Below are 18,675 nucleotides of genomic sequence, written 5' to 3'. Positions count from 1 at the left end.
GTATTTACCACATTCTACTACGCGATTTAAACATTCGCATTTCTAACATTCTATTTAAAATTCAGATTTCTAATCACCCAAACTTTACAAATCGTCCGAAATAATTCTACAACTACATCGTAAGAATCAAATAATGTGACGCCAACAGCTATTTAAATATCCGAAATTTCTCATAATTCTATTAATCACGCTTTAATAATAATCGAACAATAATTGTAATAACAATTAGGATGGATATTTGTGAAATTCAAAACAAATGTATTGAGACAAATGAATGATCCTAATAAATAATCGTTTCAAGAAGCCAACTAAAGAAATAAAATTCGCGGACCGTGTAAAAAATCGAGCACACGCTCTAGCTACATAACAAAACAAAGAACAAATAAAGAAGCATGAGGGAAAAAAGTCAGGCTGTAAAAAGAAATTGTCGCGATCGGTGGCCGTGCCAAACACGGCCGATTCTACTTGTATCATAATCTCTTACGATAGCGCTATTATTAAACAATAACGAAACAGTAACAACAATAAGGTAACTCGTAATTTAAGGGAGTATGAAGAGGGATGAACGAGTAGTTGAATGCGAGCGAAAGAGCGTCTGTGTGAATAAATCTCGTGCGACGAGTACGCGATTTAGTGATCGCTGTATCACTAAGAGAAGCACCTCGTAGCTACGAACGGGCTTCACGGCTTTCAGTTGCTGGTCTCGCGATTTTATTTACTTCTGCTCAACCCTATGTATCTGTCCAACCTTTATTTCCAACGAAACCATCGATCTTCTAAAAACGTCTTAAGAAGATAGAGGGAAAAACCAGTGATTTCTTTCCTCCATGCAATAAAACAGCCAAAAAGAGGAAGGTATATCGCCAAGAAATTAAAAAGAAAAAAAGACACGAGACCAGTGCCTGCAGCCGGCCCAAAGGATTTTTACCAAAACGACTCCGCGAGCAGCGGAGTGGAAGCAGTTATATAAAATTAGACGTAATTATTGAATTTCGTTCAATTTTGTAAACTAAGTCGAAGCGTGTCTAGCCGACGATTGAGCCGTGCTTCCTCAAGGGCCGGTTGTCGTCGACAAATAAGACGGCGACAACGTGTTTCGTCAGCTTCGCGTGTGGTTTGAATTTTGTAAAACGCGGACGCGTCCCGCGAACAATCACTGGCACATTGAAACAACGATCTCTGTCAGTAAAAGTTAAACCCTATCCCAATTTTTCAATGTTTTATATTAACTATATTCTAATTTCTCTCTTTCTTTCTTTCTCTCTTTCTCTCTCTCTTTCTCTCGCTTTCTCTCTCTCTCTCTCCCTCTCTCTCCCTCTCTCTCTCTCAAAAGTCATTTATATTATCCTTTGTTTTCCGCCGTACTCACTGTTCATAAAATTAAATTCGAACGGCGACTTTAATTCTGTATATTAAACAATTAGTCTGCCATTCCTCTCGTAGGTCTTTTTTTAAATATTCTTTGATTTTAATGTGTTTGTTATTGATAAAATCATTGTATATTTATTGTTAGAAAAAGTGGTTTCATTGCATGAGCTGGGCTAATAATGAAACGTGGTACATTTTGTTTCTTCGTGTTTTTTGAAATTTTATATTGTAGAATTCTATGAAAGTTTTTAATAACTTTTTTTCTTTTTTTTTATGAATTGTATAAAATTAAGGACGGTAATGATATAGGAAATTGTTGCGATCCTTCATGTTTCAATCAATTTTATTATTTTTAGGAGATTTCTGTTAAGAATTGATCGCTTTTTAATAATGTTAATATAATTTTATTTCCTTTTATTCCACTTTTTATTGATGTTTGAATTCAGACCAGAGACAGAAAGAAACATTCGACCAGTGATCGCTTGCTGACGCGTCGTTCGGGACGTAATTTGAAGGAATGCGTTGTATTATATATCGAGAAACCCTCTAAGTGTAAGAATAATAATGTATATATAATAATTATTACCATAAAACTTCGATTGATTGCACTCCCAGGGGAAAAAAGGAGTTGTCTCCCCTCGTCTAAGAAGAAGGAGCAAAAAACGAAAAGTAACAAAAATTGAAACGTGTGAAGATGAACGAAGACGAAGCAACAAATCTCAAAATGGTACATTCGTGGATACACAATGGATACAAATGGGGGAAAAACGACATGAAACGGCAACAAAGAAGAAAAAAATGAAAAGAAGAAAAGAGAAGTGTTCTCGCATTGATTTCAAATATGAAGAAATGTATAAGATAAAAAAAAAGACGCTGCGTTTTTCGATCCAGATTCGTTCTGTTTTTTTGTTGTTAGTTTGTACGCACTACGATTTATCGCAATTTATTGTATTATCGATGAAATACTGTAACAAAAATACTGTTAACTATTCTTAAAAAAATTAAAACTTTTGTAAACTGAGACCAACCGCGTTCTCACGCTGTATCCTGAAAACGATTCCAATGATAATTTTAATCGACTCATCAAACACTATATTCTTTACGGTAAGACAAATCTATAAACAGTCACTTTCATATCTCTATAAAAGGCAAAGTAACAAAAGACTGGTTATTATACTGCATATCATCCTTGATATCATGCAATTTTTATTTTTCAAGTATTTTTTAATACAACAAGTAAATTTTGAGTTTTCTATTTAATTTAAGATCGTCAAACCAGATTTACTTGATGCTTTATAATCACTATGAATATTAAAAACATCTTCTTTGGATATTTTTTCTTACTAATCCTATTTATCCAGTAGAGGGAAATGAAAAATTAAAGATTACAGAAATTGCACAGATCACCATCACAACGACAATTTATTTTTATTATATAGTAAGATACATTTCACTTTCATATGTTTCTTTGCTTTCGCGCCCCATTGCCGATGCAACGGGGTTAGAAAACAGAACTCAAGTATCGAGTACACTGCACACAGAAGCTACAATCGCACATTGACACATCAACATTTTTGATTTTTCGTATTACAAAAGCTCCGCAATTTATTCTTAATTCATAAAAAAAGCCTCTGAATGTTGCAACAATTTTCTTGAAAAATAGCACCAGAGGATAGGAGATTCCGCGTCTTAAGTCAGAGTTAAAAAAATATCACTCTTCGAGCTAGAAAATAATCTAAATAGTTTAAAATCCACGGTAATTCATTCGCTTAAAAGTAATGGATGGCATCGACGACGTTGCTCGATATAAAACTAGCAACGAGCAACAAGCTAACGTTAATAAAAATGTTAGAAAAATAATTGAACAACATCTTTTGGCCAAAATCGATCTGGCTTTACGCTGGAATGACTAAGGACAACAATACTATTTAACGATCACATTGATGAGATCATCGATCCTCGGCGTGAGAAATGCTATCCCCCAAAGAGGAGTCGAAACAGGAGAACTCATTGATCCTGCTCTCCTGCTCAGTTTCGACTTTTCGTCCTAGCAGACGAAACGGAGATTCCTGTAAAAATTTGGAGGATAAATTGTACGAAGCATTGTTTAAATGTCGGTTATGTTGCAAAGCTCTGTCGTAAGCGTAGAATAGAAAAATGTAAATCTTTCAAAAGAGAAACAACTGCTATTTGAATCCATTCCAGGAAGCCTCTCGCAACTATCTTGTAAATTAAATTCCCTTCAAAAACATGAACGTGGATATGTAACTCTCATATATGTAAATAAAAAAGAAAGAAAAGAGAGCTCTGTAAAGCGTTATTTTATCAAACGACAGAACATTTCAACGAATCTGATCATCGTACCTTCTTCTGCATGTAACTCTGCACATCGTAACCCATGTAGAAAGCGATCCTCTGCAGACTTAACAGAGACCTCAACCTCAAGCAGGGGTCCGGTTGGAGCATTCGTTTTAACAAATCCTTCGCAGCTGGGGAAATATTTTCCGCGTTTGGTGGCAAAGTTCCAGGTGAAGCATAATCAGTCCCTCTATCCTCTGGCAGAAGTTCGCTGGATGCACCGGCTGGATACTGCAACCAGAAGATCAGGTAATGTAATTAATTAAAGATTGTTAGTTGAATAAACGGCAACATCATTAAGAAATTGGATTTCATTTTTATGGTTTAATTTATGTATTATGATTTGTTATCGTTTAAAGATTAAGTCAGTATTTTTTCAAATTCCAAATTTCTAATCATATCACAATATGCGTCTATAGGCTTAAAGATTCTTAATACTATTCCAAACACAATAATCCACTGTTATATCACATAATCGATCACGGGGCGCATTTTCCCTAATACGTCAACATTATTTCACTTGCTCGAATAGAATTGTTAATTAAAGAGTTTTCTGCGATAGTAGAATTCTAAGTTGACCCTTTTCCAAATTCCAAACTTTTAATCCACAACGTAGGTCTGTTGATCCAAAAATCCTTGATACTATTTCAAACTTAGCAACCTGCTACATCATCGCATAATTACAGGGTGCATTTCCCTTAATATATGAACATCGTTCCTCTTTCTTCAATAAAATTGTTGATTCAAGAGCTTTCTGCAGTAGCAAAATTCTAAATTATCTCTTTTCCAAATTGCAAACCTTTAACCCTCGATACGTATATCATCCCAGACACCCTTAATAACATCTCAATCTCTTCCAAAACCAGTAACAACCAATCATTAATCTACTTAATCCATCGCGGAGCGAACTTTTTCCTAATACCACGTCTGGTGAACCCCGAAATACAAGCCGTGGTGCAGCGACCAATTAACAAGCCACACCTGTCCCGACCGCATGGAACCTCGAGCGTTCAAGGGCTCCGGAGACGCGTTTCTCTTGAACGGTGCGGTGTCCATAAATATTTGTTTTTACGAGTGGAAGGTCGGTAGACTAGAGAAGCTATTACCAACGTGGTACTCTAGCCTGTCTAGGTGGTCGGTACCAATACTCGCCACTCCGCTTCACGCAGGTACAAACGCAGGGTCAACGGCCACTCACGACCCTCAACCTATTCGCTCGTTCATATCCTTCGAGCGTGTGCCACGACCTCGTGCGATCGTCTATCAGCCTATCCACTCTATCCTTATCCCGACGTACGCGTTGCATTTCTCTGTTTATTCATAGCATGCTCGCGATTTTTCCTTTTTCTTTTCACAACTCGATTTTGGGATTAGATTGATCGTTCCTTCCCCGTGTTGCATAAGTTTCAGAGTTTGATCGATGTTAGAGGAATTGGATGTCGATTTGGGTTAAGTTTGCTTGTAATAGGGGATGGGCAAGCGAAAGAACGAGAACGTCGACGATTAATGGAAACGATGGTTACAGTTGGGACGATTCGAGCGTAATGAAGGAGCGGATTCTGCTGAGGATGATTTTACTGGAATTTTTTAATGTTAAATTTCCTGTTAGGGAAGAGAATTTAAGGCAGAAGATTGTGATTCGAAGCGTAAAATTTAAAGATTGGAGAATTGAAAGTAAGAGGTAAAAATTAAAAGGAAGATCAGTTTCGTGCTACGAAAATATTATTCGGGTTTCCAAGTCTGTGTTTGTAAAAAAATGATAATAATAAATAATAGTCGAATTTAGGATTCATACGCACGACACTATAATTATTTTCCTTTATGTATCATTATATCGTAGTAAGATATTTTAGTACCATTGAACTCTAAAAGTGGTTCAACATAAAATTGTTGAACGGTACTTTTGCATGAGAGATAAAATCAAGGCTACGAAGGAACAAGTTTGTTTATTAATTACATATTTAAACCACGGTACTTCATTATCAGCGAGATCTTAATTGACTCCTTGTGGTGCAATTTATCAAAACGTTGCGTCAGATGGAACAGGATTCGCTTTTATTGCGCTATTTCAACCATCGTTTGGCACGAGAATCTCTTCAAATCCTACGTTCTCACATAATTTCCGTCAAATGGGATTATAGAATTGCGACTCAAAAACAAATTCATCCCACAAATCTACTCTTCGAAGTAAGGCAGAAATTCTTAATATAGTACGTTGATGTAGTATATATTTCGTTTTGAAAAAGAAATTTTTCTTAACCGGAGAAACATGAAGTTCTATCAACCAAACGATTATATCTGCCTATCAATTTAAAGCAAAAATATTCCACCATAACTATTCATTCGAGAATCACAGAAACTGCCCATTAAACTGTGATTTATTATACATTTATAGGAAATATAAAAATTAAAAAATACATGGATCCGTATAACATACAGGAATCTATAAAATAACCAAAGCACAGTGTTCCTCTGTATGTGAATGTGTATAAATATTTCCAATCTATTGATCAAAAATACCTTCTAAAACCTGAGCAGTAGATACGATAAATATTGAAATCTTGAAACTTGTCCCATAAATCGGCAATAGAAATGTTCGATCTTTCAGGGAATATATTACTACTGAACGGTATAAATCATAAGCAGAACAAGCTGAATCGATAATCAGCGATGACGGTGTTCCTAAATCGTTGTTTACAAGCGCCTGTAGGGAAAGGAAACCGGGAGAGAGGCATGGAAAGACGCGGAAGATCGCTGACCGGAGCGGACGTGATATTTCAATTCGATCTCGCTGGGAACCTTGACCGAGAGTAACGGTACAATAACGATCATTACGAGATCGTAGATAGATGAGGCGCTTTTAAACGACCCTGGTTGGGTTCTGCATAGATCAGCGAACGATTCGAAAGTCGATGAAAACGGTTCCAGTCGGTTTCATCTACGCCAGCAAACAACCGATATCTTGTAGCTCGTGATCTTCGGTTCGATGATCCCAGTCTTTCAGTAGGTAAGTAACAGTATCCCTATAAATACTCGATGAAAATTGATTATCGATCGACTTCAGGGAATCATCGCCTACTTTGTTGCAGACCTTGAGTATCCAAACGTGGCGGATCGAATGAAACGGTACGTTGGAAGGTAGTTGAAGATTGCTTGACGATGAATGTTTTCTTTATTTTTATATTTATGCGCTATATTACTCGCTACCTAAAATATGCACGATCGCTATATTATAAAAGAAGAATCACTAAACTCGCAATTAGAAAGAATCCAGTGATGAAAATTAATAAAAATCAAAGACACATGTTTCGTGTCCGACCAAACCTATTTTACTTCGCGTGTCATTAACAAAGAGTGCAAAAGTAAAAACTAAAATAATAATAATCGCTAAAATAAACCTAGATATAATAATAACAAACAAAAAAATTATGCCTCGCTTATTTTCTCCAGAATGGCAATAAATCATCGCTCATGCAGCCTCTTAAATCCCAAACGCTGCGAACTATTCATGAATCGTCCCCGAAGAGGCATTTAAAATACCAATGCCCCATTATCAAATCTTCCTCCATCCTCTCTAACACGAAACTTCCTAAATCGCCCATTCAATTGACGAGGCAAATATACGAAACAGCCGGCAATCTCCGGCGGTTGAACAGAGTAAACAGAATCTCTCGTGACGACTTCCGCGTCTTCGTAGCACCTCCACATCGCGTTGGAGGTGCTTCTCATCTTCGTCGAAGTCATCTCTCGAGACTAGGAAAAAAAATCAGCGGTTCGTTGAACCTGACGGCGTTTCTCGAAACGACTCTTTTATTTTTTTCCTCGTCCGACGAAAAAGAATTTCAGCAGAAAAAGAAAGAAAAGGAGAAGCTTCGAGCCTAGAACGATATACGCGAGCGTGCCACGTTCACCGGTGAATTCCAGTCGGACAGAGGCTAGGCCAGCTAATTGCTGAGCAAACCTCGGCTACATTCACCGACGACGTGGATATGTTCGTTAGCACTCTTCAAGTCGGTACTTCGTCGGACTCGCGTTTCGTCTTGCTCTAAACGCGGCGTTAAGACTCCTGAAGATTACAGGAAACGTCCACCATATCGAAAGGTACGTTTATTTACCAGAGATAGAGAAGCTGTAGTGAAGTTTCACTGAAAATGAGAAGAGTACGAGAAGAAGAAGCGCATTAACAGGGATGAAGCCAATGTTTACGATAGGTTTTGTAACTTTGAAAAACGTATGGTTTAGTGTGAAGTAGTTGCTGTACTGAACGAAGTTGAAAATCGAAATGAAGGGAAGTATGAGTTTGCTACTGTGACTGCGACATAAAGATGGAGAATGTTGTTTTATAGCCGTGAGAATGCCAAGTATCAATATTTGATTTTTGGTGGAGTTTTCGAATTAATTATTCACGCTTTAAAAGCAGTACCGAATTAGTATACATAGTGACAGAAGAACTTAAATAGATTTATCTTTGTGATTGTACAATCTCTATCGTACGTAGTATATCTGTGAAAAGAATTTTTTAAGAAATATTTTAGCGTGTTATTTTCAATCGTGCGTGTTTCGAAATAAAAAGAAGTCGGTATTTCCTAGAAAAACCAACATCGATTATATTTGATATTGTTCTTTAGCTTGTATACAAAACGATAATAAACAGTAATACAAGCATTTAATTTAATGTAAGATTAATTTTAAACGGTGATGGCATTATAATGAAAACCATCGTAAACAAGACGTTTAAGTTTATCTGCGTTGAAATCAAAATTGAAACCGGAGAAAAAAATGTCTTCTGCGCAAAACAATAGAACACCATAATTAGAAGACGTAGCTCGAAGAAGATAGAATCCTCGTATACCTCGCGACGTTTGCGAACAATCGTGGGAAGGTTTTCGCGCGAAAAGAGGAAACGCGTGATTTCTGGACTGCACATATAAAACTAATACGTCATTTCCTGTGCATGCCAGTCAAGTTTATTCGTTAACGTTGCCATAATCGCAACGTTTGAAACGATAGCGTTTCCTGTGCAATGAGACGCGCTACATTTTATGGTTAGTATCGTGCAAACATACGCATAATAGCGCTTAGCGCGGGGGCCCCTTCAGGATCTTTATGAAACCCTCGAAACCTTTCCCGCTCGTCTGCCTTTGCCATTACGGCCAGTCGGCGAGTAGACGTTTTCACAGACGTACAACTTCAATCTCCCGTGAGAATTGTCACAGTTGAATTGCTCGTGGTGGCTAACCGTGCAGGGAAAGCGATTATCATCGGGAAACGCTTTTCTTCTCGTTGGAATGTGCTTCTTGTTGTCATTCTAGCAAAAAGGTAAATGGTAGAATAAACGTTTGGTGTTTTTAATGCTTGCGGTAATTGTAATTTCATGGTACTATGATTTTGTTATTTTATAGTTTGATGATTGAATGAAAAAGACAGAAGTTTGGCTTGCGTTAGATTGATTGGAATTCGATATTATCAAAAATGTCCGGGGTAATAGAACAATCACTTTTCTAATGCTGAGTTACAAATATAATTTATATTAAATTTTACGTTAAAAAGATTGTCAATATTTAAGATATCCATGTTTTCTGATTACTGAATTACGTAACATTCACAACGAAGTTAGACGGCAAAGATACGTCTGACAAAAAAGAACGTCACTTCCAGACAGTAGAGATGAAATTTCAACAACGATAAATATTAGTTCGAATATTAATATTAAACAAATGTTTTACTGTGTTAAACATTAACACCGTTACGTTCTTCTAATTTGTTTTCTGATTCTCTTCTGTATGTCAGTAATATCAACTTCGATGCTTAGTAAAGTAGAAGATTATTGGATTATTGAGACGAATCTTTAACTGTCGGTTAATACCAGACATTTGTCTCGAAGCTGCACAGTGCACACGCATCGATGGGATGCGCAATGATGCATCGAATATGCGACGAGCGGATGTCACGAAACGGAGAGGAAACCCGAAGATAGACTGACTGAGCACGTGTCTTATGTCTGCAATCGCAATGGTCTCGTATTTTCGCGCGTATGCTTTCTCCCACTTATACTCGTTGTGTCATTAATTATTTGCGAATGTCTCTTTATAAAGAAGAGTCGGTTATCTTGAGGATCCTTTGTGGCAGAATCATTTGTTTCACAATGCCGATCAATTAAATGTGAATCAGTCGATGATGATTATTTGCAACAGTGGTAATTGCACAATTAAATTTTCTTTTCTTAAACCGATCGACAAGTTTCGATTTCAGAGAAACAATTATCACGAAGAATATTCCAATACGCAACAAATCTTCGTGATAGATGAATATAAACAACCGGTTTTGTCGAACCATGTCAAGAACACATACAATTACTCCCTGCAATCGATAATAAAACATTAACTTCAGAATCCAAGAGAGGAAATAAAAAATAACAATGTAGGAATCGATGTGCTCATCGAGTATGCATGTCGAGATCTATCGATAATGAGTTTTCAAAATTGACGATTTAACGCGGTTCTACGAAGGAACTTGAACTACGAAGCGAAAATTTCCCTAGATTGATGTAAAATATTCATAGCAACCGTGCAACATTTTACTGCGAAAGATTCACCACGTTATAAGTGAATACCTACGCGAAAAGTGACGCTAATTTAAAAAAAAAAAAGGAGGGATGTTCTTTGTCGCTATGAATTCATGACAGACAAACTCTTGATCCAACATACGAACGTGAAATATTAGCAGTTAAAATTTCGCGTCTCGATGTGAGTACACAGGCGAATTTCGTTGTTACTATGAATATTTCACGTTAGTCCGGAGGATCCTTACAGAAAGGGGAGCGTAAGAGAGGGCCATCACCGATCGACATTACGACGTGCAGGCTCGTTTCCCGCGAAGGTGCATCGACCAGGAGGCAGGTTCTATTCTCGTCACGATGACTGTGTTCTCACGACAGAAACTGCAAATAGAAACTGGTGATTACGAATCCATCATCGGCATCGACCGTTGGAGGTGGAGTCCTTGTCAGGAATTCCTGTGTCGCGGGGTTTCTTGTCGGTCAAAGGATACGAGAAACTAGAAATACATGCACGAGCGAGGAAAACACGCATCTTGCTACTGATATTTCAGTGAATAGTTAAGAGAGTACGTTTAGAAAAGATTTTTCTATACATAATGGAAAAAGTTATACTTGCAAATAAATCTTTAAACCCGTTCTCGTTTTTAGCTTACTTCCCTAAATGATAAGCTCATTTCGACTTTTGATCAAGTTCACTATCATCATGATCAACTGGCAAAAAGATAAAAACAGAACTTAAGCAAACTTTATCGATGACTCCTTCGGGTATACAGAGACCAAGGAACTTGTTTTAACAATACTGCTTGGAGAAACTTTGTTTTTTTAAAAATCCTTATAGCATATTTTCAATAATTAAAAGAAAGGAAGTTTATTACTTTTAAAAAGTACCTACTTACAATTTATTCATTTATACTGACAGCATAGTTATTCACCCTGTAACAACTGTAAAACAGAAACGGTATAATCCGATATAATTGTACCGAAGAAGCATTGCAATGAATAGGAATCGCATCCTCGTAGCCGAAGAGGTGAAATGCATCAAAATATGCAAGACGATTAGACCGAAATAAACACGGAGCACTCACGAGCAACATTTATTCTCCATTACCTTAAACAGCCTTACCCCGGCTTCGAACGACTCGAGTCCATAAAATCAAGAATAGCACAGAGAGAAATAAAGGACAATGGGGTTTGTGTAAGAGAAGCAACGAACGCGAGAAGGAAGGATGCGAAAATCTAAGAAAAAACGAGAAACCGGCAGAATCACGGGGAAAAGAAGAAAGCGTGGAAAGAGGAAGAAGGACCGGTCGTGTACTTAACACAGCGTCGGACATTAACTTCCCATTAACTGTCGGCCATTAAAGGAGCCAGGAGAAGGCAGCGCACCGCTGGCGCCAGGAGTAATCGACATCAGGTACTAGGCGCCCCGTGCTATCCGCGTACAACTCTTCAAGGCTATTTATAAACCTGCCCCGTTGCTGCAGGCGAACTTCACGTGGATAAACCCGCGATAAAATCCCCTTTCGGCGGCAAATCGCAGTAGGATCCATGGGTTTCACCACCGGTTCTCAGATTTCTACGTTGCTAGAGTCGTCCTTGATCGTATCCTCGATTATAACAGGAAAACAGAAAAAAGAGGAGGGGGTGGAATTCGATGTTTATGACGATGTTAGAGTTAAAATACCAATTTAACGGAATTATTAGAAAACATTGGCAATTATTTAAAAAAAAAGCGTTAACTTCGAGGGGATGTGTAATAACCCTCGGAATTAAGTTTTGATGAAGATTAATTAGAATTTGAACATTCAGAGAAAGTGGTAGATTAATTGATATGTGAGGATTTTAGAACGTAGTGCAGATGGTCAATTAATCGATATCTGAGGATATGCCGAAGTTGAAAGATTACCTAATTCATATTTCAAGTTTTGGGGAACATGGTACATTAATTGACTGGTTGATATATTGAGGCAATAATTAGCTGAATCAATTATGTGGATATAGTATCTTAATAGTATTTATCATAAAATACATCCTTGTTTCCTAATGATTATTAAAGACGTACAGGTACATTGGTCGCAAAACGTACAGAACGAGTGACGCTTTAGTGGTCAGAACCAAAACCTGCTTCATCAGCATGAATAATATTTATTATCTCTTATTTCTAAAAATACTTCCAGCGTAAGCTAAATATAAATATCTCGCGAAAGAAACACGAAGCAAATTACATCCACTCATTTTCAATTACTAACAAACTCTAAAAACCATTTTTCGAAGAACCACCCGTAAATTAACCCTATTACAATAAAACAGAGTTAAAATGACCACCGAAGTGGCCGTACAATTTCATCGGAAGAAAGAAGGAATGATTGAAGAGTCAGGCGCGCAAAAAGGCAGGATTGAATTCATTATTCGAGGCAATTCCGGAGGACGACCTGACAAAGCGTCGCCGAGAGGCAGTCATCAAGGTAGCGTGACACTCGAGTACCTAATCGCGACTCATTCGAGAGCTCGCGCTCGTCCTCTGGCAAAAGGGAAGTCGGGACAAGTGCATGCGAGAGGCTCGAGGCCGTCGAGGACAGTAATTTCGATGAAAATCGATAAGTCAAGGGGGAGAGCAGACGAGAGGAAAGGGGGGACACGGAGGACGCGGCAATCAAGCCGCAGAAAACCGTGATATTCCCCCCTTAACTGGTCGGTGGCCAACATTTCCTCACGTACGATCGCGCGCGAACGCGCAACGATCTAGGATCTATAAATAGCCGAGGCGTGCATAAAGCGCAATCGAAGGATTTCGTGGCATAAGAAGAAGAAGAGAAAAGCTAGTCTGACTGAGGGAACTTGCGAGCCGGTTGGATAATTATCGCGAGAAGGGACGAACAGAGACGATAGAAGCGTTTCAACGGTGTGTGCCGTGGTCCGAAGAAGTGTAACGAGTTACCAGTCCAACCAACACAGCCTTCGTTCTAGCTAATATTTAGGATCTATAAATAGCAAGATATGGACCTGGAAGAACGCACGTCCTGTCCTTGCCTGAACTGGTATCCTCTGGTGTGCCGACGCAGCCTACAGCAGGTTCTGTTTGCCTGCTTCTTACGGATGAATTATGCAATTATTCCAGTCAATCTTCCTTCTACGCGGTGTTATATTCAAGGAAAATAAACGGCGTCACGGTACGACCGGATAGGAGGTGAGTTACTTTCAGATTGACACTGGTATGTGCGCTCCGATTTCAGGTTTAGATATGTTTGATGAGTATTTCAGTATCGATGGACATGATGGAAGTTGAATCAATTGGAATCTATAGCTTCCTTATTAATCAACTGTAGAGTGTATTAAATTGCGTACTAAATTTTATAACACAACTGTATAGCGCGACTAACTACAGCATTTGTTAAATTTATCTAATTCCAATGCACTCCGACAGAAATTTCAAACTGATAAGAAAATATAAATTCACCGCTGATATCTAATTCCGCAGTGAAGATTCAAATACGCATATATACAATGTGCAATAAAACTGTTTCTGTCGATGAACATCTGTGATTCCTTTTTTTTTCTTTTTTAATTGGCTGTAACTTCCATTAAAACCTGATACCAATACTTTTCTACAATAAAATCTCAGACCCGCAACAAAATGCAAATTCACCACTACCAATATCCAATGGCACATCAAAATTCAACAATATTATACAATATGGAAAACCAAAATTACTCCAATCCAAACCTCCTTCTTCTCTTTAAGTAGACGTCAATCAAATCATCCAAAAAAGAAGGATAAGAGAGAACTGGAAGCCCGAAAGTTCAATGATCAAGACCCGTTCCAACCTTGGTCCAGAAGACAACGACCATACCAAGCGGTTTCGAAAATCCATAACATAGTAGTCGATCGAGAATGGGTAATATGGTCGCGTTCCAGGGGAAACGAGGCGTGCATCGTTGCATCGGCGCGATGCAGCACGCACGCGAACACAAACACACTTGGGCAAGTAATACCCAAGATCTATAAATAGCCTTGTCGAGGGTGCAGTAGGCATCTCGAAGGGGAGGTGCACGCGCTGCACGCGAGGTGTCTTTTCCTCCTGAGGATAGGAAAAAGGAGGATCGACTGGTTCAGCTCGAATGCCTTCTTCGGCATAGGCGCCAGAGCATCGTAAACCCAGAAGATCGCCGAGCTCCGTTTTTTCGCAGCAGTGGGACCAATACGGGGCCGTGTTCAACCAACCACAAGGGCTTTACCATCGAACAACTTAATTCTACATAATTACAGAGATAAACGAAGTGCATTTGTTCGCGAACGTTCGGCCGATTCGAAGAATCTCGATGCGAGTGTCGAGGCTTCGTGTAACGCGGGTAGCCGAATTGAAATAATATTTATAAAGTTGCTTGTTATTTGTGAATCTAAAATGATGTATTAATATACTAAGGAAAAATTAGGTGAATATGAATAATCATCAAGTAATTCTTACTATCATTAAGAATCACGATTTCATTTAAACTCTTCGGCAATGAAGCACTTAAACATTATAATATTACATGCAATTATAATTATAATATTATATATATAAATATAATATTATTGTAATAATGTTGTCAATTATGTGTAATCAAATTAAATGTTTTTCATTTTATATTCTCCTTGCTTAAGTACAATGATCTATTTATGCGTGTGAATTTTGTATTAATATTAATGAAATATACAGATGCTATGTAAATATTTAAGCAGGATACTTCGAATCAAGATTTTCCAGTTACGCCTCGAAAAATCTAAGAAGTGTTTCTAAACACTAGCTTCGAAGGCTTCAAACACCTTATACTCGATAATTATATCGTTATTCTAAGACACTTGCTATTACCAACTTCCTTTCTCGTTATAATTGTACCATAAAGATAGATAAAATACGTTACAGTAAAATATGATCCACTCGTTGGTATAAATATGAAAGTATTTGATTGCATTACTTGAATATAATAGTACATTGTACATAAGAACAGCACTATACTAACATACTATATTTTGTATATTTCTGTACTTTTATCAAGTTTATATAACGATTGAACAAATACCTTTGCATACCAACACACAAGTTATGCTTTCTTGCATAACAGTATTTATTGCATAACAGTATTAATCGATCAAAGATCTACAGACTACATATCCAGTAATCTAGTGACATTTGAATATTATATTTTTTAAATTCAAGCGACAGACAAGAAAAAATCTAATCTAATCTTAAACAATTTATCCTTCGATGTACACTTCAAGTACGATACAAAGAAAGATATGTTAATTTTATGTCTCTGCACCCTAACGAAAGCTCTGACTCAAAAAACACGTATTTTCTTACAACATAAAAGGATAAATATAAAAAAGTAGCTAATGCTAATTACGTCCTATAAAAAAAAAATGATTCCATATTTTGTTAGAAAAATACAGTTATTTATAAGATAAAGAATCTTGCAGATAACAATCATTTCGTTATCTGTCGCATTTCTCATTCCCCTATTCTACGCCACTGTACCGGAGGCCCTCCACATTGGACACAGGTAGGCTAGCTTCTGTTCGCTCGGCCTCCAGAAAGGAAGTAGCGTAACGAGATGGCGTTCCCGACAAGCTTACAGAGATGCACCGACCGCGGTGCATCTTTGATGCGCTCCGGTATCGCGGCACTGCAAACCGCAGCGAATTTTTATCCGCGAAAGGGGGATACGGGGAACGAGGGCGAAGAAGAGGACAACAGGACAGATCTGGTTTGCCTTGCGAAGGTTTTCTTGTTTCCTACGACATGACCATACGCGATCTTAGCTGTTTTGACTTTAGAAAAATTCATTCCTTATATTATTACTGGAAAGATGGCTGATGACACAGAGGGAAAACATGTTCTTTCATTGCAAAAGAAATGTGATAATTTCCATTGATAAATCAAGAAGAAATTAGTTCGCAAAGGAATTAACAAACAGCAAAGATATATTGTCAAATAGCCAACCACCGTTTAACATTTTACCCGTAACTGATAATTATCAGTGTAATTACATCGATCAAACTAATTTTCATGCATACTAATCGAATACGTGCCACGAAGATTGTTTCGTTGCAAGTCGTAAATCGTTTTGTAAAAGTTTCCGTGCGGTAGCCAGGGGCAGAAAAGGAGCAACGCATACAGCACATTGTTTGCGATGAACGTTCTCCCCAGGCGTCACTGATCGTCGACGATATTTTTTCCATGTAACACTTGCCTCCCGCAGAGAGGAAGAAAGGAAAACGAGAGAGAGAACGAAAGAGAAGGAGATGCAAAAGCAATGCAAAGCCGGTTTACCTTGCGAAGGTTTTCTTACGTCCCGGAGACGCTACCCTCGACAGTCGCCCTGTCGGCAATCGCGCAGAAGCTGCCATTCGTGACAGCTTTTTGTCTGAAACCAGACAATCCACGGGCTAAACATAGCGACAAACGCACGATCTCCGGTTCTAGAATGGAATGGAGGGAACGATTTAGAGATCGCAAGAAGCTTACTTGGCTTCCTCGGAACCTGGCTTCGCGCGAGTCAAAGATGGACGTGCTCGCGGGATTTGTGGAGATTGCTCTTGACACGCGATCAGCAGTTTTGAAGTATGGGTGAAATTAAGATTCCGTAGTGATAGATGGTTTTGTCACTGTGGGTGTAGATGGAGAAATTTAATGATTAGTTCCCCAACCTTCATTAAATTAACGAAAAGTAGATTGGTCTTTATCTTAATTAGGATATATGTGTATATACATAATAATAATAATAATAATTATTATATATATATATATATATATATATATTATATGCACATTATAAATTATTGTACTGTAGTAAATTATAGATTTTATGGATTATAGTAGATAATATATATTAGAGTAAATAGTAGATCATAGATTACATAGACTGGACTAAATTTTTGAAAAATCAAAAATTTGTGGCCGCGTTTCTATTATAATTCGTTGGCAAATACATTTTGTTCAGATATTCTATAGTGATAGCCGTACTGCTTAAACTGAATCGATTTATAATATTAATGAAGTACAAACACCTTTGTTATACGTAGAGGAACGTAGAATAACAAAGCAAGGCTATGATCAAAGGAAGTACGCGATTGCCGACGACAGCTACGATCGTAAAGAGAGCATAGAATAGCAATAAAACGGCAGTCTCTTACTCCGCAAACACAATCCGCTGTGACTTTAATGGTATTGACGAGGAAGAACAGCGATCGAGAGTGTGATACTCTAGTGGTCTTTTTGGGCAACTATGAAGAATTTATAGCAGCCACAAAAAATAATATAGCGCAGAATTATTACAAATGTTATTATAAATATTATTAAAAATCTAAGTAATGTATTATGTATACCATAAAATTGTATTATATACTACTATAAAATTTTATTATAGTAGTTCAGCAATTTTCAAATTAATAAATTTTCATATTCCAAGTTTTTAAAGTTGTTCAACTTGGAAATTTTTCAATCCGTAGTTTGTACGAATTAACCACTTTTGCTTTTATGTATGAATCGTAAGGAGACCCGAATACACCCTAAAAAGATGATAGAAGAGGGAAAGAAACATAACCTTGCGATAAACAGCGGGTTGTCTTCGATGGAACATCGTGGTCGCCCATCAGTGGTTCGTGGAAACGCAGATGAACAGAAGCAGAGAGAATTGCTGGTTGGATTGGCGTCAATTGAATTCCGGCGATCGTTGCTGGTTAAGTTGTTTCATGTCGTATTCAAAGTGTCTAAACGACTACTTTGTGCATTAACGGTTGAGGTAATTAGGAGTTCGAGCGAAACGATTCTCGTTGCTCGCGCTTTAAAGATAACGCGTTAACTTATACGACGGGCCAACTCAATTAATTAATTCTTTCTCGCATTTCTGTTATCTGTCAAAAGTTTCAAGTATTTCCATCTTTTAAATCAGTTAAAACGCAGCATAAGTATGTCAAAATTGATCGTTCACCCAGTTAGCTTTCTAATCACTAGAAAATCAATCTACTCAAAGTATAACGGTTGTTAACCTCATCGAAGACAATATACACTAAAGAAAAAACGAAAAGTTAAATGTCGTGCCAGACGTCTTGAAGTTACATGCCTATTAGCACCCTCGAGATACCAAGCATCTCTTTCGAATTCATCTCTGACTGGTCGATTGAAACTATCGAAGATCAAGATCTAAGATCTACAAACCCGAAGCCAAGCCTCGAGGCGGAGGCTTAATCTGCATAGAGAATCTCGCGGGTTAGCGAGAGCAACATCGTATTTTTCGAGGGCCGACAGCGACGCAGGACCATGGCCAGTATATATCATGACCCATCGGACAGCTAGAAATTATTGCGGCTTTAAGAATTCGTCCTGTGCGGATGAATCGTGTAGAAC

General features: G+C 37.8%; 1 protein-coding gene across 3 annotated transcripts in view; it reads right to left on the bottom strand.

The window, feature by feature from the left end:
• Window positions 1-2,742: 2,742 nt before the first annotated feature.
• S6KL (ribosomal protein S6 kinase like) overlaps window positions 2,743-18,675 on the bottom strand; it is a 67,904-nt gene continuing 51,971 nt past the window's right edge. For all 3 annotated transcript variants that reach the window (XM_069113317.1, XM_069113318.1, XM_069113319.1), the window contains 2 exons: window positions 3,733-3,957; window positions 2,743-3,437 (listed from right to left, as the gene is read on the bottom strand). In XM_069113317.1, coding sequence (XP_068969418.1) covers window positions 3,318-3,437; window positions 3,733-3,957 — 345 coding nt within the window. In that variant the 3' untranslated portion in view covers window positions 2,743-3,317. The remainder of the gene's footprint in view (window positions 3,438-3,732; window positions 3,958-18,675) is intronic.

Source organism: Bombus flavifrons, chromosome 5 (assembly GCF_040668555.2).
Source record: "Bombus flavifrons isolate JBK064 chromosome 5, iyBomFlav1_principal, whole genome shotgun sequence".
Taxonomy (NCBI): Eukaryota; Metazoa; Arthropoda; class Insecta; order Hymenoptera; family Apidae; genus Bombus; species Bombus flavifrons.
The sequence above is the reverse complement of the archived record's forward strand: the minus strand, read 5'-3'. Positions and strand labels throughout refer to the sequence as shown.